General features: G+C 32.1%; 1 protein-coding gene across 6 annotated transcripts in view; it reads left to right on the forward strand.

The window, feature by feature from the left end:
- Window positions 1–1,165: 1,165 nt before the first annotated feature.
- The window catches only part of LOC117118417 (TNF receptor-associated factor 4-like), a 39,080-nt gene continuing 12,793 nt past the window's right edge, over window positions 1,166–27,452 (forward strand). Inside the window, exons 1-2 of one of the 6 annotated variants that reach the window (XM_033263003.1) lie at window positions 1,166–1,239; window positions 19,038–19,089. In XM_033263003.1, the coding sequence (XP_033118894.1) occupies window positions 1,181–1,239; window positions 19,038–19,089 (111 nt within the window). In that variant the 5' untranslated portion in view covers window positions 1,166–1,180. Of the gene's footprint in view, window positions 1,240–4,084; window positions 4,196–16,300; window positions 16,694–18,729; window positions 18,837–19,037; window positions 19,090–25,445; window positions 25,610–26,345; window positions 26,448–27,452 lie in introns of those variants that run through there. The other 5 variants (XM_033263006.1, XM_033263005.1, XM_033263002.1 and 2 more) reach the window with 5 other exon arrangements.

The following is a 27,452-nucleotide window of genomic DNA, read 5'->3' on the forward strand; positions in this document are numbered from 1 at the left end:
TAGATGATGTGAAAACATAAACAAAATCGTTAACTGTTTTAAAGTTTAGGAAAAATGTTTCATATATGTACCGTAAATCCAAGCTTAATTTGAATATCAATGAGACTATTTTTTTTGTTTTTCTCACATTTTACATGTTTTAACTTCAGCAAAGTAAAAAAAAAAGAATGTTGAGCATCCTATAGTTATTCCCTACTCAAGATAATGGACCTGACATAATTGTTTTCCATTGTTTTTATTTTTTTTAAATTGTTTTTTATTGTTTTTTATTGTTTTTTATTAAAAAAACTGACGATAGTTGGGAGTAGTAAAAGTAAAAAGAAACCCCATTTCAACTATCCAGGAACATGGATAGTTTATAAGTTGTTGTCACTAAAGGACTGCACTAAACAGTATATGCCTCCCATTGGCTGAATGTATAATAAAGCACATACAGGTACTCATTGCCTGATTTTTTCATGGAACTTTGAGGCTGAAAAAAGCTTCCTTCCCTACTAAAATGTTTAGAAAATGGATAAAATATATTTTTAAAAATGTAATGTTTTTCATAATGTTTTCTGTATTTCCTTTAATAACAGATTGAAGTAAGCACTAATACCTGTAATGTTCTATCTGTCAAAAAAAGAAACAGCTGCTATTTGGAAATGTGTCAAATTTTAATAATATCATTTAGTACCAGATGGTTCATCGATTTTGACCCAACCTTTCTTTGTTATTTCCAAGGCATTGGCTTCATGGTTAGTTTCCGGCCATTCTCAGCATATTTTCATAGCAGATGTGGACAAATTGAACTCGCGTGCCCCCTTCCCCTCAGGCCCATCAAATTCCAGAGGCTTATTATGATAATACATTTGCTTTTTGGTGCTGTGATGCATAAAATTATGAAACCTACTAAACACCTTGTTAGAAATTCTGAGCTAATTGTTATGCCTTTGTTCTAAGTATTTAAGAATGCCTGAAGCATTCATATTTTAGATGAATGTAATCATCTAAATTCTCTAGACTTTGTATTGTTACGTACTGGCTTTATAGGGTTAGTAGTAAACAGCGTAAAAACAGCTGCATGTATTTGGATATACAGAACTAGTATAGCTTTGGATGAGTGTGAATATGTTTTTTACTTGCTTGTAAGAAAGTTTTCATATTCTTAGATTTTGACAAAAGGTTTCTAATCGTAGTTATGGAAGATCTGTCCATTACAAGGGAGAGATACAACTGCATGCAACCATCGTACACCAGGTATTTAAAGTTATTCAATCACTTATTATTACCATAGTAGTTTAAAACCAGGTACTCACTGCGGCAAGCGGTTGTCGGCCAACACGATTCTATGAAGAACGCAACGTGACGATGCGTGTGCAACGGATTGTTTTTAATGACGATCCGTTCAGACTACCATTGACAATCGTCAGAGTCTATGGTCTAGCACTCAAAGAGAGTGGAATTGAATTTGTTGTGCAACGGTCATACAACGCTGTGGGTGCCCAGCTTAAGATGACGCAGCAAAGGAAAACATTGTGAGACAAAAATCACTTTAAATTACTTTATTCACTTGTTCTCTTAACTACTACAGTAGTAGGCCTACGAACAAGTGCTGGGAACCAAGGAGGCCAAGGCCTGTAAATAGGCTCCCCTACTAATCTTAATTATTTAAAGTAAACTTAAGTAATAATAATAATAATAATAATAATAATAATAATAATAATAATAATAATAATAATAAAAACAAAAAATTCAGAAATTAATCAAGAACAGGCAAAACAATGCACAGAACAAGCAAACAAGCTAAGCAGGGAAGAACTGGACAAATTAAACAGATGAATGGAATGAGGAGCACTTTGGGCCATGTTGTCATGAAACATATCTATCATAACATACTTAATTATCATTATTATTATTATTATCATTATCATAATTATTAATATTATAACATACTTAATTATTATTATTATTATTATTATTATTATTATTATTTACAAACAAATTAAATTAATGTGTTCTGATAAGAAAAAGGCTAATATAAATTAAATCAAATTGGAAATCCGAAGCCCTATCCAGACCTATCAAATTTTCTTTGACGAAAAAAAATACTTGTGTATGGCCATGATGTGATGTGATGTGATGTCATCATGACCATATTTAGGCATGTCACATGCTTGTCTCAAATAAAATTTGATAGTCTGGATGGAGCTTAACAATTTTTAACTTTTATAGAATTATTTATTACAGGCAATGTTAAAGTTGTAGCCCTATCTGAATTTTAGGCTTAGTGTAAAAAAATACAATAACTGCCTTAATTGATTAATGATGGGTTACACTTCTTTTAAATAAGATTTGAACACATTTTATAAGAACACTGAGGCTGAAATCTCTTAAAAATTGAAAACAGAATAAGAACATATTGAGGATGAGGTAAAATGTCAAATGAGGTTTTTATTTTTTTTTTAAAGAAAAAAAACAAATCTATCTGTACCTTATTTGTAGTAGGTGTTACTATATAATACCTTCTATAATACAATAAAGTAAATATACTGACTGTAAAATAATAATTTTCTATGTTTGAAAAGTGTGCTAAAGTAAGAACAAAATAAGAACATTTTGAGCCTGAAATCAACCCAGAAATAAGAACACTGAGCCTGGGCAAAATTTTACTGGTTCTTATAAAAAAACAAAGACTTCGAAATAAAAACAGATAATATGTTATTGTAATTACATGGTTAGAGCTGGGAGGTGCTATCGGTTAGGTCCCCAGTGAGTCGCTTTAGTGGATGTATTGCTCTCATTAATAAGTAAAAAGCAGAAGTTTGTGGAGAAACAATAATAAATGTATCTATGGTCTGATTTATTATTACTATTATTGTATTATGATATTAATATTATTGTTATAGTATATAAACTCTTGATGGATTAAAGATGATTGACAGGGGGATATTATGATATTTTTTTTATTATCATTTTTAGATGACAGTGGATAGTGGATAAAATATATCATCATATTGAAACATTTCATTTTATCAACTATCAAATAATACCACAATGATTTAAAAAAATTAAACATCAAAAATGTAAAGTTCCATTTATAGTCAAATATATTAAATATTGTCTTCCAAATTTATTAAAAACACAATTTTTTGCTGATGACACTCTGTAATCCAGATTCAAGTGGTGTGTCATACTTGGAACCTAAATCCTAAATACATATTTATGAATTTATCCATTTTAAATTTTTATAGCCTTAATTAATTGTCTTGTATGCCTACTTTTATCTCGATATTTATCATTTGATTGTATTCTATTATGGGTGTTTCTGGGCCCTAGAAGATAAAATGCTTTTCCACTGCAGGCTACCCTGGGTACAGCAGAAATAAACCAAAAAAAAAATAATCATAGGCACCAGGTGGGCAAAGTGCGGCCTGACAGCGATGTTTTTGCGGCCCGCGAAAATGAATTAAAAACCCTATGTGTGTGGCCCGCCAAGCAACATTGGCTAGAAAACATCTTGTTAATTTTTACGGCCCGGCAGCGATCATATGTAAAAAAATAACATTAAAACTGAAAATAAAGTGATGTAAAAGCAGCGCTTGAAGGTTTTTGAAAGCTTACTGGAAACATAAAAGTTTTATGTGCGCCCTCAGTGTTAAATCAAAAATTCACTTTGGCCCTCCGACCGATTTTTATGCCCACCCATGTCATAGGCAAATGTATACCTAGTATAGTTATTAACAAATTCAATTTACCAAATCCTTTCTTTTTTTTGCTCTGAAGTGCTCTGAACTATGATAAGCTAATCAATTCTAATTTACCAAGAAAAGATGTGCAATAATCAAGAAACCAGATGAAAGTACTGTAACATATGTTTAGGTATTGATTTGATTCACATACTGTAAGCTAACACCTCAGCTTGCACGGATCAATGATTTTACTGTGAATACCTGTGCACCTTGTTATAATCCCTCCTGTCAATACTAGAAATGACAGCAGGCTGAGGAGTCATACAATTTTGTTGTCAATCTCATCAACAGTGTTTAGCACCCAAGAGGTTAGAGAATCGGATTTCAAATTATTGGTAGGATATCACATTTTGTCTTCTGATTAGTTGTGTTGAATTTAACACGTTTCTGAATATTCATTTTTAAAGCCAGGCTCCGGAGGGCCCCGGGGAAAACATTGTTGATATAAACAAGGAAAGATTCTTGTAAGTAAACCATTAATACTTGATTATATGTACTGTTTGTGACTTTTTGATCCATTATCAGTGGATCTTGATATAGGGTCTGTGATCAAATGATGACTATTTACTAGTAGTTGACAATTCACGATGCTGTGGGGCTGCCCTCTACCAATAGTTTCAGGACTGATTAGTTTGTTGTAAATATTACAAATAGTATGTATATTTATTGGTTTACTTTACAAAAAAAAGTTTTCCATGTTCATACATCACAGAAACCAGGTGAACCTATCTGAGCTCATTTTTAATAGGTTGTACATACACATCTGAATTTTCTGAAGCTCTGAAAGGGTGCTGTTTGTGGACTCAGTAACGTTTAATGAGATAAAGCTTTTTGAATATTTATAAATTCAGAGGGAAAAGGGTGTTATGCCCATTCACCCCATCCAGTATTTAAATATTCTAAAGGAAAAATAAGCCTCGCTTTTTCTTTTCCGGCAAAATGAGTGATATATAAATTTATTGTGTGTAGATTTATGTATTTGAATTAGTACACTATGAAATCCATGTAAATAGAACTGTGACATATTGAACTTAGAATTACAGATAACATTCATACAGCTGTAAATTATAGTTATTTGAGAACAGAAATGTAGATGGGGTTTCAAACTGTTGGGTTTCTAATAGTGCATTAATTTACAAATAAACAGGGGGATAATAATAGTACTGTATATAGGAATATGTAACGGTGATATAAATAACACAAGCATGAACTATTCAATGGAGTTTTTTGCACTTCTCTGCTTTAATTATTAAAATGTTTACATTCAATAGTACTGGGATGTACTGTACCATATTAGAATTCTGAATAACCTACTGTAATACTGTATTTAGAGCTGTCTCTTATACACATCTAGATGTGTATAAGAGACAGGTAATATACTTACTGTAAAATAATAATTTTCTATGTTTGAAAAGTGTGCTAAAGTAAGAACAAAATAAGAACATTTTGAGCCTGAAATCAACCCAGAAATAAGAACACTGAAAATGGCACTGAGTCTCAGACTCGCAGAATTTGGATTATAATTTTCTTTTTTTGTCCATTTTTTAAATATTATAAACAATTTAGTGGGGTGGGTGGGCCCTTGGTCGGCTGGGTTTACCCTTGAATTTATGATATGATAATAAATATTTGAGAAAAACATATGTTCCCTCTGTATTCGAATTCAAGACTTCCGATTACCGTTCGGATACTCTCCAACTGAGCTATGAAGCCAAGTGGTATACTGTACGGATTTTCCTTTTAGGACACATATTTTTCTTGAGGTATTACATAATACGTAATGGATAGTAAATCACATGAAAGTATCTTTGGTATGGAGATACAGTACTGTACTCTTCCGCTGGTGTTAATAATAATGTAATATAATTACTAATAAGCCTCACTGTATATTTTCATATTGTAACTATTATTTTTGTTAGTATTTTTATTCACTGTATCTGTATGTTTAACTGTTTTACATGGACGAATAAAGATAAGAATCTAACAATTTTATATGATGATAAGATTTATGACAGTTATCTGTAACTATTCAGTGATTGATTGAACATTTTGTAGAAAGTTCTTTTGAAATTTAAGTCCTACGGTACTTACCAATGCATGTTACCAAATTACTACCTTATGAAACCATGTACTTCATGAAACCAGCATGGATATTTCCAGCATATATACTTTCAGGACCTTTGCCTTCTGGACCACCTCAACAAAGAGGCTCTCTGTGCAAGCCTACTGACGCTCTTGTGAGGGCGATCAGTTGGATCACTCATCGCCTCCCCTCCCCACCTCAATAAGAAAAAATAGCATGCCACACAGATATGATTACTGCTATTGCTTTGACTTTTAAATGGTTTTCATAACCAAATGCAATTTTATTGAAATATATGATTAATAATGATATTTTATAATTAAAGAAGAGACTGCAGTTTATGTTGTTATTGTTTCATAAAACCCACATTAATTTATATAGGCAACATAGTTTTGCTGGTGGAGAACATTAACATTAATTAGATATACTTGTGTCTTTAAAGCACTGCTCATCTTTCCAAATGAAACCGACATAACTACCATTGCTGAATGTATCCAACCCAGATAATACTAATGTTGAAAAAAAATAATATTTATTTACATAACTGTACATTCTCAATGACCAGTCAAATATATTTAATAAATTTTAAAATGGCATTGATAATTTCCTTTTTACATTCTGAAAGTTTTGCTTTCAGGAATTTGCTTTGCATTGGTTAAAAATATATTCTTTTTTAATATATATTTTCATTTTATTGTGTAGATTCAGGGCCCCAGTAGACAAAAGAAAGTGGTGTATGACACCGATTGAGCTTGACCCTTGTAAAAAATTAATTCACATAAAATAAAATGTTTATATTCTTCAGAATTGAAGCACCTGGTAAAATATAACCACTGGTAGTTTGTAGACTATTATGCTAATACAAAAAATAAGTAAACCAAATTTTGAATTAGGCTTTAATTAACTTGTGCAATCTTTCATTATGTTGTCAAGTATAGAGTATTGGGCTGAGTATAAACTTGAGGACATATCTTGAATGCTATGATTGTACTAAGCAATTTGGAATGGCACGCTAGCTCCTAGATATTCTATAACTAGGGACGTATTAATGGTAACTTATGACCGTAGTATAAAAAGGCTAAAACAGTATGGTAACAGTAACAGATTGCATGCTCCAGCTTGAATACATTATATTGTTCTGTATCTGTAAATCAGATTGGATGCTAGCAGTGATTGTACAGTTAATTGTCATGCCTCTTCTTTGAATGCTGGGTATTGTGTTGTGAATAGATGCTAAATAATGTTAATTATGTAGCAGTAGTTTATGTGTAGCAGATTTTTATTAGCTGTCTATTGTTGCTAGTTCGTTTGTATTCAGCCTTTAATTCAGTGACTTGTTGCTTTATTCCCTTTTTGTTGACATGGATTAGTAACCAACTGATGTTCTTTCTTTGAATTTGATTTTTCTGCAGTAACTCCAAAGGTTTTAAAAAGTCAAATTACTCTATATAAATAAGAAACAATGGTAGCACTTTAGGAACTATGTATTACACATCTTTCAGCAGTCTATAGCGGCTACATCAGGTGCAGTAATGCACCCATGTAAGTTGTATTTTTGAACTACAGACTACAGTGTGTATACAGAAACTTAATTTTTTTATTTACTACGAATATACACTTTTGAGCGGTGATGGCGGCACACACAAATGTAGTGCGTTGAACTTTGTACAGATACATAACTGCAAAAAAAACCAGTTTGAATTTAATGTTTAACTGATAAAATAATTAACTAAAAGGTTAACAGAGCCAAGTGTCCAATACAAAATAAAATACACATCTACAGTACAAATAAATATATGTACACACATACCCACATACATACATATGAGGCATGTCATGGCGAAATGGTTAATAAATTTATCTCACAGGCCAGTATTGGGTAAATGAGCTATAAAAATATGGGAGCTCCAAAAATTGCTTAAAATCCAAATTTGTTTTTCACTATAGATCCTTGACTCTGAGAGTGCTGTACTTTTACTTTCCAATAACTTAGGCTTCAGGAGCAGATCCAGAGATGTCTAAAAGGTGGGGGGGGGGGCGAACGTTAGGGCCGATAGAGATAACAATATTCTAGGGGTACGGGGCATGCCCCTGCAAAATTTTTGTGTTCTAGATGCTCGAAAATAACCTCTGAGGCCTTTTGGGCAATAAATTTTTTCTTTTTCCTTGTTTGAAAGATCACATACTCAGGTATCTGAAAATAGCAATAACTTGAATTTCAATTTTTGCTACAACTTAGCAATTTTGCCACAACATGCCTCATATAATTAGATTGTTTGTAACTACTGTACATGACTAAGGGCAGTGCCACCTTGACAGGTGAGCCATTTGATTTATGCATTATTTATTTCAATTTCCCATGTGAAATTTCAATTGTTTTTCCGAGCATTGCCTTTTTGTATATATTTTTTTTGTTCTCTTGTTTTCGCAGTATTTTATTTCTACCTACCAGCACTTTCACCTATATTGATTAAATTTGGCTTGTGGTGATAGTTGACTGTATTCTCTGCAGGATGCATGTCAAACCCCATGGGGTAGTCACCTTGTTGTAACTCATACTGTTTATATACAGGTGCTCTTTTGTTGAATGTAAACATAACTTTGTGTTAAATTCATCATTTACAACAAAGACGAATTGTATTCATATCTCTTTGTCGCCTGTACATGGTCAGGTCACAAACAAGCTTTAGATATATTGTATCAAAGGAAGACTGGGCTTTGTGTAAGCAGGTAAGGTGTGAAAATTGTGATATTAAATGTGATCAGAAATAATTGAGTCTGAAGGCAATAAATTGCTTTTAACTGTCTGTGTGATATACTTTCATTCATGATTGAATTGAAAGTAATGTACTATCATAGTACTATAGTATATACCTGTACTGTGCTTTCTCAGTAGTATAAGTCCACCCCCTTAAACACTGAATTGGGCCAATTTTGGGGGTTGGCTTATATGAGGAGAATCTTCTAATTATTCTGCACTGTATGCCTAAACTCAAAGCCGATATTTTAATGTTTTTCTGAGAATATTTGTAAAAGTTATATCCTGGGCTTTTGCCCAAGGAAAGGCTGGTGCATAGGATTGGGCATAAAGTAGTGGTGTGCTTATACCTGAGGTGGACTTACACCTGAGGAATTCTACTAACTTGATGATTTCAGTCGATTTTTTGGTGTTCCAGGCACAATATCGATTCAATGCCAAAGAGATACTAAAGAGATCAGTTCTGTTTTTAGGGGACTGTTCCTATTAGCACAAAGAACTGTTCTGCTTTTGTGAGTTTTTTTTTTTTTTAAACTACGTACTTTTAAGTTACATGTATTGAATGTAGTAGGCCTACTCCAAGCCTACTTACTAAGTACCATAGTTGTCAAAGTGCAAAAAGACATTAAAAAAGAGAAAACAATGCATATGGTAATGGTAAAAGAAATTAATGTAATATTAAAATTTGGAATGAGAACTATTTCATATTTTTGAAATTTGTTGTTGGTAAACTATACTGGTGTAGTAACATGGTATCAAGATTCTGCTAAATATTTTTACATTCCCTCATTAATCACAAGTTCTTAAATACGAAACACATACGTCAAAGTGTCAGATGCCGTATCAAAGTATGTAATAAATGTCCTTGATTCGATTACTGAATTCATCCAAACACGATATCGTTAATTGTGAGCAATAAAATTATACTTTAAATGTACCATTATCATAGTATTAATTTTCTTATTTTATATCTAATTACATGCATCGTCAGAGATGTGTATTTGTAATCAGTAGCTGCGCACTAATGAAAAAAAAGAAATAATCGATACCATTGAACATGATCCATCGGACTATAATAGTTAATAGAAGTGTAAATTACACTATGAAATTGATCTGCCTGACTAATAACTAGAGCAATATGTTTGCTGAAATCGGCCTATGTTGGCATCATGTCCCAGTTTCAACCAGCAATGTTTGACCATTTACCTGTAATAAGTTGGAGATATATAATACTTCCATTGTTAGATATATTTACCGTATTAATCCTGTTCAAACTCAGTTTATTAGCTTAGTTAGGCATTGCCTACCTATTAGTTTAATTATTTTAATAATTTAGTTATGTTAATTCAGGTAATACAAGAGTGTACATACAATATATTGACAATACAATTCATAATAGTGTCCGACTGTAGTCTGATTCTCTTGTCCTTTTCAGAAAACTTACGAGCCCTAAAAATTCTATCTTTATTAAATAATGTACCCCAAAAAGTGTTACCCAAGTTCAACAGACCTTAAATCATTATGTAAAATCAATTGTCAGAATTTTTTAGGCAGAAATACATTTTTTTTTTACAAAAAAGAGCCCAAAATACCTTTTGATTAATTTTTGAAAAAGACCTTTAAACTTTGAATTAATGATGATACATTAGCCATGGATTTAACCCTGTGGTTACCATATCAACCAAAATGATTGTCATCATTTTTGGGAAATATATTTATGCTGATTTACGAAAAAACCATTTAGCCTTCTCAATTTTTAATATACATCCAAATTTAAACTATATTCAGATAATGTAATTTTTGTAAGTATGGATTGTCGATCTAAAAAATCCCTGATCTATAACCTCATTGTCCATAGAAGTTCTATTTTTCACCATTTACCTGTAGAATATATAGATTTTGTATTAATTTTCTGCTCCATTAGGCTGTGATCAGAGGTGAATTGCTTGATGGATTAATAATCTCCATTTCACAATTGATTTGCACAAAACAGAAGTCCTTACATGGTACAAGCCAATGAATTACTCAATCATAAGAAATCTTGTAGCTTTGCTAACAGTAATTGTCTGATAATTGCTTACTCAGTTAAAAACAAATTCCTTTGCTTGTACCCCATTTTTTCTTGTTCACTATTCGCTTGTTAATACTGTAATTTTAATTGACGGATGGACAGACATTTCCAATAGACATGAATGATTAGAATTTTTGTTGTTGAGTTATACATTTTTGTATGTTTTTTTAAAAATAAAATTTCTGCAGGAAGAAAGGAGATTTATTGTAGCATAGAGTTGCTAAAAGGTTTTTGTGTGGGAAATATTCCAGCTCTTATCGCAAGCGTGGGTATTATTATTAAATAATAAAAGAGCGGTGCATAAAAAGGATCTACAGATTGCTATTTTGTTATTATTATCAACAGTTACTGGTTTTGTATCAAGGCTTTAGTGTACTCGCTTCTTCTTTCAGATACTTTGTATAAATAAAACTTCCTATGTTTTTGTATTATGTGTTTCTTTAACGTGAAGCAGCTATTGTATATTTTTATTTTATTTTACCATTTTGCTTGGTATAAATATAAACAGATACCAGTCCAGATACTTATACCTACACCTACAAAGGGAAAAACAATCAAATAGAAGATAGTTATAATATATTTTGTCTAGTTATTAAGCAAGTTTTCCTAGTACCTCAGAAGAAAAAGTTTATCTGGTAATATTGTTAATATTACTGTATTTTTACCATTATCTTCCTGGTTGTTATATTTTAGAGTATGATGAGAGACAATGTGTGGGACAGTTCCACACAATTTTTTTATTGGGTGCACAAAGAATGGGTCCACATTTTAAAATTGGGTCCAGATTTCTTATATTTTGTGTAAAATCAGTCAACGTTTTAGAAAATGGGACCAGATTTCTCATATTTTGCGTTAAATAGGTAAAATTTTTAATAAAATGGGTCCACAGTATTTTAATTTATGCTTAAAGTGGGTCCACTTTGATATTGTCCCAAGCTGTTTAAAAAAATTTGGCTACGGCACTGACTGGGAGATTACCTATATGAGATGCAAGAGTCCAAGGGAGTGGAAGGGGGGAGGGGAGGAGAGAAGACCACTTAGTTGTGTCCAAGGAAAGAGCTCAGTTGTTGGGGGCCAAAGAAGGGTGAACTTTCTTGACAGTGGCAGCACGAAAGGTTCTTGGATGAGGGCTCCTCAACGAGACGTCGAAGGACCCAGACAAAAGGCTTATGCCCAACCTTAATGAATAGGTACATCTAGAAGGCTGTAAAAATGCCAGCTACTAACAGTCAAAATAACATTTTTTAGAAACTGTTATATTATTAGATACTATTGTGATTTGATAATAATGATAATTTATTCAAATGCACTTTTATATCAGTGTTATTGTTAATTGTTAAAATTTTGACTTCAGATTTTTAATTATTGAAAAACAACAATTTGCCCTGTAGAATAATGTCGACATGCTAATTATTTGATTTAGGCAAAGTGGACTTAGGCGAGTTAACTATGCAACAAAAAACAAACAGGAAATGAGTACCATCAAAAAAGGAAAAATATGGTAAAACAAAATTAAATGATTCTGAATAAGGGAGACACTCTGACAGCTCAGCAAACATTGCTCCTACATAAACTCTACCTGTCTTTTTTCATGTGACTCCCAAACACATTTTGATAATGATAATGGTACCATCAAATTCTGATGAGACAAATACCTGCTGCAATCATCAAGATATAATACATTTCAGCTCAATGGTGCTATGGCTCCGCCCCTTGGATATTGTTGCTAAGGTGCCCATTTATGGAACATGTGTTTGTGATACAAGCGTGTAGTCTTTAGTGATGTTCTGATTGGTCGGTTGGAAAGTTTGATTGACACTCTGGAATGGTGGATTAAGTAGCATTCTCAAAAGATTGGTCACTGGTTTGCAATTTTGGAACTGGTTTAATGTACACAAATCTACATCTACGCCTGTACAATTTTATTTACAAGAGCGACCGCTGACTGGTCCTTGCATTCCTCCATGCTTAAATACAATGCTGGCACAACTTATTATATTGGGTGTTTTGGAAGAGCTAATAAGAAAGAAATTTTTATATAGAATGTTTATTTGTACAAAAAAATGTATTATTTAGAATGTTCATTTTACAAAATTATAATATCTTTAAAATTAAAAAAAACTTTAATTTCTTAAAATTGGGGAAAAAAAATTTAATACCAAGACTCGATTCAAACTCATAACGTTAAGTTCCTTAGAACACATCTTTAACTGACTGTGCCATCCATATGACGTGCCATAGTGATAATGGCAGTAATGTGCAGTTCTTGCTGAAACCCCTGTTTTGTTTTGTAGGTGTATGTTTTGTATGTGTTTTGACGCTGGATGCTTTTAAAGTTCTAGTAACAAGAACAAGAACAGCAGTGAGGCTCTGGGGGATTAACACCTTGCGCTGATCCAAGAATTCCATAATGTCGTTCAAATGTAGGTCCATTGATCATGGATCATTTACGGCACCTAAAGTGTCTTAATGTTTGCATTGAAAACAATGTAAATGATACATATTTAATATGATACGTTTAAAAAGTTAACAAATTTCCCTTGTATTAAACTTCTGATTTATCATGATTTTAAAAATAATGTTGCTGGCAAATATATAGACCCCACCACAAGATCAGAATCAAAGATTTCTCCCTTAAAACGTCTTTTAATTTCAGTACTTTATTAACATATAATTTAGTATTAATTAAAATTAATTATTCTACTTTATATTCTCGTTTTAAAAAGAGTGCATAACCTACTGTAATGCACGCATCACCAAAATATTCCAGTATTAAAAGCATATTTTTAATTATTTAATCATAAGATTAATCTTGTTTGAATGCATACTGCCATTGGGGAACAATAATACTTTATTAATTTTAATTAGTTGTGGAGATCATTGTTACTTTAGTTGGCTTGGTTGCAACAAAGCTAATTAAAATGTTTGTACAGGAAACATTGTGTGTATTTTATATGAGAAGCAGATGTACTATTGCTCAGATGTAGGCCTACTGTACTATACTGTAAACATTAAGTAAACTAAATAGAATACTTATGTTTTATTAATCTACGTACCATATCATGAATAATTCATGTTTGAGTCGATTGTTGCTGATTATTGTATACTGGTATATACAGTAGTGGGATGATCCCTTTTTCATCATTATACAGTAGTAACAATAATAATAATTTGTTGAACTTACACTTTTGTTACAGTGGCACTCGTCAATTGACGGTGCGTAAGTGCAAAACATATTCTAGGAAGAGAGGGTAAAATGTGTATAGTACTCTTTTATAAATTGACAATCAATTATATATGGTACTCTTTTGGGAAAGGGTATTTTGTACTCTTGATAATAATGGAAAAAGTGGATGACTTCATGGTAGCAATAGGTGAATGATATTAGAGCATAGGGGCCTTTGATAACTGCTCAGGAGCCCCTTTATAGATTGCTTTAGTTTCCTAAAGTGGGTGATACACTGTGTTGTACAATTCATGTACAACCGTTGATCGATGAATCCAACTCCATTCCCTGTGAGCGATGGTTTTCGGTGGCACGCGCATGTCATGGCATTGCGTTCTCCATAGAATCGCATTGGTTGACGCCTGTCGGGCACATGATGTGCTTGACTTAAGGCTAGAAAACAATTTAAAAATGCCAGAGTGAAGTAAAGGCCCGAACAATTGTCAGAATTTAATAGTGTGATAATACTGTATATGTATTTTTCAAAATATCTTTTCCTTGGTTAGATTTTAGGTTTTTTATAGTTTAATATTAATACATATATATTTTTGCATTTACATTTTTTAAGCTTCTTGATATTTGGATTGATGAAGGCAATTTTTATTTGTCATTTTTAATGTTTTTTATGTTGCTGCTACTGACTACCTACAGTAGATATCTCATTTGATTACGTAATTATTTCTTCATGGTTTAACAGAATCGGGGCTACAGCAAAAAACTTGAACAAAGGTATCAAAGTATATGTATATTTTACTTGGTTTTATTATAGGAATATTACAATTAAATATATAAAAAATATAGCAATCATTGCTTTCAAGAAATGCCTAATGTTTTCCAATCCAAGATGAAGGTACTGTATTATTAAAGCTTGCAGTGCTTATTACTCCATGGGTATAAAGCTGATTTTAATTAAAACATGTGATGCACAATATGGTACCATATGGCAAAATTACAGCATGCTTCACTAAGATGTCTTAACTCCATGCTGAAGCTCCATGCTGAAACCAGCAACTCAAAATTCCTTTTTGCTCTTTAATACTAATCCTACAACATATTGTATGGGCATTGGAATTTAAAAAATCAAAATTTATGTGAACTGAAATTCATTTGTTGGGTTGTACTTATATTGAATTCTTAACATGCGTATTATTTGCTGTAGATAAGAAAACTAACAGAAGAAACTAAGACTTACCTAGAAAATAGACAATAAAAAATAAAAGTAATTTTAATGTGCTACTGTTATTTTAAACCGTATATAGAGTATAATGGTTATAAACTTCAGTCTTTATTTTTATCGTCTTATCAAGTCTATTCACGAGTTCATGCTCTGTGGAGATTTAGTTATAAAAACTCGACATTACGATCATCGTGTATAGTGTTAAAAGGATTGGTAGGAACAGGGTCGCGACAGGGATGCTCCATTCTTGACCCCAAATATTTTGGGTGCGTACCTTTTGGTCCAAAAAAAAAGTTCAATTTATTTGATATTATCAAACTATTTATACTTCTTTTGGCATTTATCATGTGTAAACAAATAACATTTGAAATATATTTACTTCAGACCAACAGACCTTTGGACTAAAAACCCTTCGGACCAATTCCCTGACCCCAATATTTTTAGCAATAAAATGATAGGTGGTAGGCAGGGGGGACAATTCAAGTCAGTCAAGTGAGCTTAGCCAGTCATGCTAAATTTTTGAATATAAGAATAATAAGATTTCATTCAAGTTTAAGCCTGAGAGTGCCATTTTTGATCTAGAGGTGCCCAGGAAGCAAGGCACTTTTACAGATGGAGTGTCTAAGACTACATCATCCCACTGTGGTTGGGGCTGAAGTAGAAAATTATGGGTATTACACCTCCAGATGGCTTGGCGGAATTATACGTAACAAGAAAAATGATACTACTTTGGGCATACAGTACAAACAAATATTTCAAGTACAATGCAAGTAAAAACATAATTTAAGGCAAGGGGAAACAATATTAAAGACAGTTCTCCAAATAGATCAGATATACAATGTCATAGTTATAACTACAGCATATGAATGATATATTCAAATTTAAATTTAAACACTTTAATATCAATAACATACTGCACTATATCACTTGGTGACTGTTCTTTTCACACATAAATTTTGTAACGTTGTTAGGGTCATTGAACTGTGTAGGTGTTATTATGATCAGTTGTTTGCCCTGTGCAACTGAGATCTTTAAAAGCTCTGTTTATTTCTGTGTAGGTGAATCCATTCAGGTCAAACAGAATGAAGTGTTGGTGTAGCAGAATTTGTTGAATTCAGTCCTGATTGTAATAACTAGGATATGTGAAAGGGTACTTTTACAGTTCTCAACAATGTTATAGTTTTTTCCCCCTTTGGGATTTATTGAATTCTGTATGCTCCCTGGGTACCCCAACCTGTCAAAAATCTGTTTCTGTGACTTTTCTCTCATTTATCATTCACCTCAATTTGTTGATTGTGGTCTGATTTACCACAGGGTGTTATAAAAGATCAGACAGTTGAAAATATTTTCTGAAAGCAGTACTACCTTCCAGAAAAACATTTGTCACCAGAATTCAATGCAGTTATAAAATGTAGTTGCAGCCTCAGACAGGGTGAAGCATATTGGTGAGCAATTAGAAGGTTGCAGTATTAGAGTCTCACTCAAAAAAGAATTGGAAATTAGCCTGCAAACGAAAATAGTTGGAGTCTTACTGAAGTTGCTGTTTCATGCATAAGATTTAAGCCAAATTACTGTATTGTAGGCCTACTTTTGTTTGATTTATTTTAACCGTAAAGTTGAATGAACCCATGTTCTTTGGAGTGATAGGTAAGTACCTATAGAAACGTAGTGTACTTTTTAGATTGATATGTACATTTTACTGTTTTGAAATAGTTAATTCAGAATTTATGCTAATTACAATCTAAATACACTTAAACGTGCCTAAGACGACTTTGCCTAACTCGAATAATTTCTATATATATTCCATCTGTAAGTCAAGTTTTATCTCAGTTAACCAATTTTTAATGCCATTTTGGATACGACAAGTTCAACTGTATTAAAATGAGAGTAACATAATGAATATCAGTGTAAAACTATGTCATGTAAATTAAATTGTTTTATAAGCTAGTCAAGATAGGTCTTTAAAAGGAATAGAACCAGTCATGAAATATAAAGTAAAACACTAGCATAGATCAACTTGCCAACAAATAAAATGCAGTAGTAGTACGCTAGCCTGTTTTATTTAGTTTCAGAGATAATTTTCACTGTAGCGAGCCACCTTTTCTCAAAGTTTTTTATGTCCAAAAATCTGTATCTATTATTACTGTCCCCAAGTTTTTCGTCAAACACATCTTCAGTGTATTGTTTGTACAACATATCACAATTTCTTTGAGATTTTTTCGTTATCTTTTTTTCTTTCTATTTTACCTTCCAAAAGGGGTGGGGGAAGGGGAGAGGCTGAGGCCAGCCTACCTCCCCTCCCCCCAAAATCTACCCCTAATACTTACACTATGCACATTTATGACAGTATTTGGTCTTTAAATGTGTGAAGCCATGAAAGGGGCCTGAATATGCAGGTCTTACAATACACCAATTTTGATATTGTCTACAGTACAGCGAGTTTAACTTCAGATGAACCTATTTTAAAGATAACTACCATGCTTAATCACATACCTGTAGTGATTTGCCAGTGATATTCACTCACTGATTGGTTGTGTATATTTAACTGAAGCTGTATCTGCGGAATTATGAGTGTTTGTTCATGGCTATTCATTAAATCCGTGTTGACATCGAGGCAGCTGCAGGAATGTTCATTATTGACTCTTGCCTACATGAGTGTTTTGTTCTCTCAAGCACATGTTAAATCATAAAGCACTGTTCACTCAAATGTTATTAAATTATTTATTATTTATTTGAATGCTACTTCCGTGTTTTTTCAACATTTTTTTCCAGCTTAAATAATTTAAAAAAATCAAAGGACGAGCATGTATAATTAATAGATTAGCCAAATAATAATATCCATGCATGTTGAAAATACAAACATCTTAATCTTCCCACCCTGTGATTGGTTGTGATATTAAAGTGTGTTTATTCATGCCTATCAGTAATCATGTGGGCATACCTGTATGTATAGTCATTCATTGGATAATTCGATATTAACTTCTTAAACATTTGTAGTAAATATTTGAAGGCCTCATTACATTAGACATTATTTCAGGCTTTATTATCACTTAATCATGGTATTCAAGAAACACCAAAGAAAGTGATGTAAGCCATTGTTATTGAACATACATTACACGTGCATCATCCATGATTTCAGAATGTTATGCTGACAACATGAAGAAATATAGGCATACAGTTTTCCTTCAATACTAAATCAAAATTAGTTATATGTATGACTCAAATGAAATAATTATATATTTTTATTTATGTGATTAAAATAGACATTTTGATGATTAACATTGATTGATATATGATATAATATCAGAGATAAATACGTAATTAAAATGTAAAAATATGCAATATAAAAAGCCATGTAGTGTTAAATGAATTACCCTTAATATTCTGATTACTAAATTTGAGTAAATAATATAACATTTTATGCTACTATGATAAGATACAAAACACATAGTCAAGGTGATAGACAGAGATTTAGAAGGTCAATAAAATCTTATTATTTATATTAGGCTCAGTTTTAAAATCCCTAATCAATAATTATCTAACCTCTCAAGGTTTTAAATTACATTGGATCTATTGAATGAACATTGTTTTGATGAAAAGTCATCATTGCAATAACAGATATCAAACAAAGGATATATATACTTCAAGAGAAAAGAGTAACTTTACAAATGCAGTGTTGAATTATTACATAGCAGCGATCAAACATGCTATTGGTATTTCGGGTTGACGGTAAAATATTTAAATTGGAGTCAAGAAGGAGTCAGCCAATGACATGCCAGCAATTCCTCAGGTTGAGTCATCCAGCCATAGAGCAGTGGCTTCAGCTCGGAGCATTAACACAAATGATAATAAAACCAAAACACAGCACATCTGCTTCTGCATTTATTCATCTTGTTTCTACCAGCTTATAACGCGTCTCTGTTATCTATACTAATTTTCTCCATATCTCCATTATTTGAACAATATTCACCATTAATTTTCTCTCTCACAGTACTGGTGTATTTGAATGGCCTGAGGATCGACTACCATTGGATTATGATAAGGTAGGAATCATACTTATGTTGTACAATAATTATTTTTTAGAAATTGTACAGAATAATGTATTCATAATTTTAAGGTCATATTACATGGAAAGAATATGCTCCATTCATAAAATAAATACAGCATCTATTTTTATTAACTGTAGAAAGTGGTCTCAACCCATTAAAAAATGTATCTAAACTGTACATAAAATTCAGCAGTAATTTCAGCAAATATTATACATTGTCATTTTTGAAAGTCTGTGTTATCAATTGTTTAATTTTCAAATAGCACTATTGATGACTTACTGTTGGCAATAAAATAATAGAAATAATAAAATATTACTACACACTGGAACAATAAATTTAACAGTTATATTACACTATTCTTTGACAATGTAGTAAGAATTGTCAGTGACCTGATCAGTCTACCAAAGCTTTACATAATTAATACATCTTAGCCAAGCCCATGCAATTCACTTAAAACCGCAGCGTAGCATAGATCTGAAAATTAGCTTGGAGTCCTCCAGGGACAATCTTACTGAAGTAAAGCTATGAAAACGAGCTCCTGAAAAGCAGATATTTTGACACAATGATTGGAAGGTGGAATATCCAGCGGCTTGTAATGGGCGAATGTCAATAGGAGCAATACTGAATATTGATGGGCAAACTGTATTACATCAATCACACAAATCTAATATCCTAACAACTTTAAAGACAGTTAATGGGAAAATTTCATCTTCAATCTTTGATTCGGTGAATAAATAGACTGTAAAATGTCACAAGCCATATTTGTTCAAACTGCAGAATTTCAGGGAAATATATTGTGATGAAATTTCCGATATTTATGATGTTTTATAAAATAGCAATAATGATTACAACATATAGATCTATATCCAATAATAATAATAATAATAATAATAATAATAATAATAATAATAATTAAGTAAAGAATTGTAGAGATATAAATTATTAGATTTCATTTCTTGGGATGCGTATTATAATTTCTTTTCGTTATTAATTAAGTAAAAAAATTCAAAATACTGATAAAGTATTAATTAGACAGTGTGTTAGTTAAGTAAGAAATGTCTACTGTATAGCAAGACAAATGTACATATGTTATTATTACTCTTATATTGTGAATTATTGTTGCACATCTTATTATTATTATTATTATTATTATTATTAGATAGTGTGCTCATAATTTATTGTACCTTGTATTGTGTGACGTTCAAGAATTTGTCCACATATGAAGGATGATGAAAGTACATCTCATCCCTTACTCTTATTGAGTTATGAATATGCTCCTTTATCAACTTTATCTTCATAATTAAGCATCATTATTGTCATTTTTGTTGTTGTTGAGTAATAACGGTATCACCATACTATGTTTCATCATTGTCATCATCATCAGTATTGTTATAGTATGTGCCAGTGTCGGAATCACCAAATTTGTGTTTGCTACTGAGCTATCATCATCGTCATTATCATCACCCTCACTATCATAATAATTATCATCATAATCATTATCATATATCATCATTTATCATCATCATCATTATCATTAACATTCATCACCATCTTAATTCAACATCATCATCATTATCATTATCATCAGCAGCAGCATATCTTTAGTCATTTATAGTCTTTTTGTTATTGTTTTCCACTGGCCAGATCTAGTTACTTTTATAATGATGCATTTGGTATGCTAAAGGTAAGTATAGAATATTGTTTATCCGCATTAAACAGTACTGGTATGAATTAAAAGTACATTGTGTATTTACATATATTTTGAAGGCCAAGTATTTTCACTGGTAGAAGCATCATCCACATTATATCTGACTTAAAATATTCAAGATTTTATTGTTTGAAGCCACCAATGTAGAATATATTAAAATATGAACACAATAACAGAAAGCATTACCATCTGTTACAATATAGTTTTCTTTCATTTTCAGTGTTTATTTCAGTGTTTGTTTATTCAGCAAATATTAACATTCTAAGAAAGAAAAATTTACTGGTATAAGTGAATTTGTTTTATGCTGTTATAGATTCTAACTAAATATATTCATTAATTATAATATACTCTACTATTTTATTATTACTGTATATTATTTTAGTATATTGTTCTATGTTATTTACAAAGATCTATGCATATGATTCTCAAATAACAACAGGCACATCGCATACGGCATTATAACAATTATGAATAAATTATTTTTTATTATTCAAGGATGTAGAGCTTAGTGAATTGTCGAGAACCATTACCAGTAGGTATTAGCTGATGTGATAATATGAAATTAACCTAAGCCGCTCTAACTCCCAGTAAACTTTGACACAATGTTCACTACAGAACATGTTTTATCACCAACCTAAGCTGGTACCTGCAAATTTGTTTTTTAATTTCTCCCTTGTGAAAAAAAAAAAAATCGAAGTGCCCACAGTAGTCCAAGAGTTGTTGATTGGGGAAATCTAAAAAGATATATAATAATTTATATACAAAAATGTTAAAAAAAACCATTTATGCTATTTAAGGCTAAATTAAAAAAAATATATATATAATCCTTCTACATGTTCAGAAAGGGGAGAATAGTGCCAGCATTGTTTCCTTTTCCCCTTCACACATTTCTATGTGAGGCCTAAATGGATGTCATTTGGAATTCTGTATAATTTTTTAATGATTGGTTTGTGGTAGTCAAAAAAGAGGCAGCTCAACAAAAATTGCATATGCAGTAATAATACTGTAATAAATTATTTAATTTTTATTCAATAGTAAAAATTGGCCTTACTGTACACAGAAGATGATGAACTGCATACAGAGGAAAAATTTATAGTATTTCTTATTGTAGATAATCGTAATTAGTTTATTTTTAAAACAAGGAGGGCATATCAAGAATTGCTTGTTAATATTTACCAGTAGTTGATGAATGAATTTAATGGCACATAACGCAAAAGTAAAACCATTTAGACTCGGCATAACGATCGGTCAAGTGATATGATTGAATGATCTGAAATGGTAGCGAAAACTGAAAGAATTAAATATGATTGTGAAATTTATGAAAATTCATTCATTTAGCCATTTTATTTTAAAAGGCAGGATAACATTTTTTTTCCTTTTACCTTTTTGTCATAATTCAAACTATGAACTTTTACAATCCATAACAATATAAATATGAAAGGTAATAAACAGGGAGTAAAATAATTTTATCAATTTTAGCTGTTACTAACTTTTTATAGTCAGTATCATATACCGTACATGTCTATTAATGTTTATAGGATTCTTAGTGGTTTGCTGCATTGTATGTTACTGTATATTTGTTTAGTTTTGAGGAATGATTTTCAATTTTGTGTGTTTATGTTATTGACGATACATATTTTCTATTTGGTTAACAAGTTCAGTAAATATTAATGTTCAGCTTCAGGTATTCAATATTCTATTTTTCTAGTGAATAAAAAGTATAGCCATGTTAGTAAATAACAGTCAGCACTTTTGAGACAATATAGAATTTATTCTCTAGTTTTCATCCACACAGTGGACTACAGTCTCCTGATGAAGTCCACTGTGTGGACGAAAGCTAGAGAATAAATTCTATATTGTTAGTCTCAAAAGTGCTGCTGTTATTTACTTTATATTGTTCTATTTTTCTATTGTGGACTGGTTTTTGTGGTCTAATTAAATATCAGTTGAGGTGGTAATTTAGAGCCTGTCTCACCATGAAACTCAAGTTTGATGGTGCGGTTTAATGGATGCCGTGCTTGTTGATCAATCCCATAATCCTGTGATCAATCCCATAATCCTGGGATCAATCCTGAAATTGAATGTTAGGATTTTTCTTGTTACCAAAGCAAACATCACTGGATCCCCAATTTTTTTGTTGTTTTTTTTTGTTTTTCATTATCTTTTTTACCACTGAACTGTTGTCATGGATCTGTATCTCAATCACAATGTGAATGACATTAAAACTGTATCTGTATCATTATTGCTTCCAAAAAATGTTTTTGCCAGAGGTATGACCCTTCTATATAACTTTGGTAACCAAGAACCTATGGCTCAAGGGGAGGGGGTGGGACAAATAAATAGTTTATGGGGAAAGGCTAGAAGTGTTCACTTTACCTGTTGTGGGGTCCATGAGAATAAGAAGTGTACTAAAAATAGTAAAGTTAGCTAAAATATTTAGTTGTTGTAAATATGCAATGAAATTCTTGCTGTAGAGTGCTGTAGGTACAGTAGGCATATCTATTTAGTACACTTTTTTTGTAGAAATAATAAAAATAATATGTTTCTAATCATGTTTTGGAATATTTTTTTTTTTTTTTTTTTTTATTTCACAAGCCAATACCCAGAAAACCCTACACATTTACTTTTACCTGTTTACATTTTTATTGATAACTATGTTTTTAGTGTGTATGACACACTGGTCTCTTTTGGAAGGTCACCTAATAAGTGACTAAATTAATATTATTTGAGAGTAAAAGATAGTCGCATACTTTTCAGAAAACTAGGACAAGAAAAAAAAAATTAAGAGACATGTTGTTTGTTAATTGGCCTTATATGTATTCTGCCTTCTGCTTAGAATTATACGAAGTAACAACATCATTATAAGTGTGATAGACATTAATTGTAAGTGTAAGATGCCAATCATACCTAAATAATTAAAAGCACTATGTTCCAGAGGCATCAAAACAAACACCACCCAGCTTAGTAAATACAGTTAACTCCATAGTAAACAGTAGTTTGGGTGAGTGACACCCAGATACAGAATTTAACACTCTTGCTGTTTCAAGCTTTGTAGAAAATGCGAAAGCTGGGATAGGATTTGTGTACCCATATGTTGGGGTATCATGTGGGTATTTGGAAAGGATAGGGATACATGTACACTTGGGTATTTGGGGAGGATATGTGGGTATTTGGAGAGGATAGAAACATACTGTACATGTGGGCACTTTTTGAGATCTACAAAAGACCATGATTCTCAAGTAATAGCTAATTTTTGTGTATGTACCGATCAGGCTCTGTCTACACTGTTATGTTAATTACGCAGTCTGTGCATCAGTATGTATTTTACGTGTGATGTTATTTATAAATTTGAGCATAAAAGTGAATATTCTTTTAATATTGGCAGAAATTTTTTTAACAAAGGATGAATGATGGTTATTACAATATCCTTAAGACAAAAATTTCTATCGTGGCACAAAAAAAGACATAAATCAAAAACAATCCTTTGTTCCACAGAATGTGTCATCTGTGTCTACAAAGAATAATAAATTGTGGTGTTCTTCACTGACCATGGCATTCATGCTGTGAAGGGCAATGCTTTGGTAGACGCCCAAAAGGCAAACTTTACCATAAGCTTCCCTGATGATGTGCTGGTGGTATTTCATGTTTGCTGTACATATTATTGTTACCAAACAATGTGACTATTTTGCTCACAAATTGACATCATTATTCGCATCTGTACAGTCAGTGGTCAGCACAATAGTAGATGTCAAGTTAGAGTGATTGATAGACGTGGAAATCGTGTTGGAATACATATTCTCTTGGGTGGTGGGTCTGAGTGATGCTCCCCGGGATTCTTCTTTTTTTTTTTTTTTTATAAATGTTCCTTTTTTTTATTTTTATAAATGCTCGGATGCATTCTTATCTGGAAGGAGAAAAATAGGCAGATTTATCAGGACATCTGCTTTTGAAATGGACTACCTCCAGCAGTCATGACCCAATGAAGTTGGTAAAGGTTTCGTCTCATGAATTGAATGATAGGCCTAGACATGAAATAATTCGCTGTGACCCATCAAATAGTTTTAGCTATTACTGTATGAGTGAGATTTTCGTCTCTTAAATGTGCGATTCAGTCTTTGGGCTGAATGTGTGAGACTGAGAGGTGCACCATGTTTAAATGTGGCTACAGTATGTGTTGCATCTAGCTTGATAAACTGCGGTCATAGAATCTATTAAATAGAGATTCTATAATATAAATGATGTAAATAACTACTGTATAGGCCTAGATGCTTTTTATAATCCAGTGTATTGACCTAAAAGGTAATTAACTCCATCCAGAAATAATCATCCCTAGAAGTATGTCACTGCCACCTATGGATCAAGACCCCTGGTGGGGCCCTCCAGTTAAGAAACAGGATATATTTAATTTGGCTTAGCATGAAGCAGTTTGCTAATGGTTTTATCATGCCTTAACAACTGCCAAATGCATAAATTTTAATAGTGCTAGGCTAGGGAGCAGGGTGAAGCATGGCTTTGGGTAATTGGTGGCATAGATTGATAGTTGATTTGTCAGCCAATCACAGACACTTTAGTATATTTATGTGAACCAATCAACATCTGATTAGAATGCTAAGTGTGACTATCTGTGTAGTGATAGAGTATAGTAGTAGGATCTGTAGTGGCCTACAAGCAAGACAATAGGAATCTTATTTTAATAGATGTAGGTAGAAGCAGTCTATCAATGAACTTAGCCTTATTGTTGAGAACAAACATCGATAATCCGCAAAACCCAATGAACAATTGAGTTACTGTTCACCTTGGTAATCGGTCAGTATGCTTTTATTTAAATAATTTAACTTTTAATCATTTTGCGATACATTTTAGAAGTATATATACTGTCTCTTATACACATCTAGATGTGTATAAGAGACAGAGGCAAACTTTACCATAGACAGCATATATACATGGTGATGGATTCGGAGGTACACCCAAAGGTCTAGAGTCTGCACCATTCCCTGCTCTTTTCTGAGAATGTATGTGCACACAGGACCAACGTTTTAACAATCAAAAAGATAGTGAGTTAGTAAAATGCATTTTAGTCCTCCAGAAGTAGGGCCACTGTCCATAGAATTGAACCAGGTGGGATCATAGGTCTGAAGATATCTCCACAGTTCAATGCACACTCAGCGGCTACCACCAGTTAAGCTGCTCTCAACAATTATACTGTTACTTAACAGAATACAGAGGTGTTGCAATGACATCTGAAAGGTACTAAGTCAAAGGGGTTCCTCAAGAGTCAAGAGTATTGTTTATTTAAATGCATTGTTGTTATTTGATGTATAGCGATGCAAACAGTTCCAGTCATGAATCATTTCTACCCTTGTCCTATGGAAGGTGTTTTTTTTTTTTTTGGAAAGGTTCATGTCCTTATAAAGTAAACAAGCAATGAAAACTTGTCCTACTTTTACCTAAGTGACAATATTTATTGTATTCTTTTCTTTTATGTCTTTCCCTATTTTTTTGTTAGCTGCTTATATCAGAGGTCATTCATTTGTTGTGTGACAGTTCATACTTCTGCATGGCTTTGGTAAAGTACCAGTATTTTTTGTTGCCTAAAGTTCATTTGCAAGTGGGTGCAAAAGAAGCTGTTTCCACAATGTTTGTGGTAAATTTGTCGTTTCTTATTAGACCTCTTTGTAATTATTATGTCAACTTTTAATTTAAAAAGCCTCATTATATATTGTATATTGTATTGGCATGAATTGTAGAGAGTTATATGTACTATATATGAAACAAAACCTATGAAGTTTTGTTCACCATGAGTATGAATTCATTATAATAGACACCAGTTATTGAGGCCACCTAGTGTTTATATTTCCCTAACCCTACTCATGGTTTTTGCTACTTTCAGTACTTAGAATTTTAAATTAAGTTTATGATTTAATTATTCATTACTCTACACTTTAATGCCTGTGTACATTCCCTTTTCTTAAATGTACATATTCCCATTGATATCACCTGACCTGCTGTCCATTGACAGACTAATAAAACATCATTGTGAAAATTTAGACTATATTTATCTGTTTACATAGAGTATAGTATCCCTTGGTTTGATCCATGCTGCTAACTAATAAAAGAATTTCTTAGTGTCCAAATGATATTTTCTTCATCATCTTGATAGTCTAGGCTTATCACCATACCAAACAGGTTTCTTCCTTATATACTGTACATACTCTCTTCTCCTTTGTCACCTTCTCATCTTCCCTAACTCTTGTGCGTACCTAAACTGTTTGAGGCAGTATCTTTTGGAGTATTAGCAAATAATTACGGCAAAAATCTAAAGTCCAATTTCCAATCAATATGATATAGTTTTACTGGCATTCCAACCAATATTATTCAACATCAAATGTTACCGTACACCGCAGAAACACTCAGAAGAAGCCACGCATTTTCCTATTACCAAGCATCACTCGCGCTGCCTGTTTACAATTTATACCCACTAAATACATCACATGACCAACCCTAGCGTAATGGGTCTATTGCCTGACTACTAAAACATCATTTTTTTATGATCATTGTGAAAATTAAGACTCTTTAGTTGTTTGCATCGATTAAGCATCCATGCTGCTCAAAGCATTTCTTTGTGTCCAAGTTATATTTTCTTCAGCAT

The sequence above is a fragment of the Anneissia japonica genome, unplaced genomic scaffold (assembly GCF_011630105.1).
Source record: "Anneissia japonica isolate Jap-2015-1 unplaced genomic scaffold, ASM1163010v1 scaffold695_len1296351_cov181, whole genome shotgun sequence".
In the NCBI taxonomy this organism is placed as follows: domain Eukaryota; kingdom Metazoa; phylum Echinodermata; class Crinoidea; order Comatulida; family Comatulidae; genus Anneissia; species Anneissia japonica.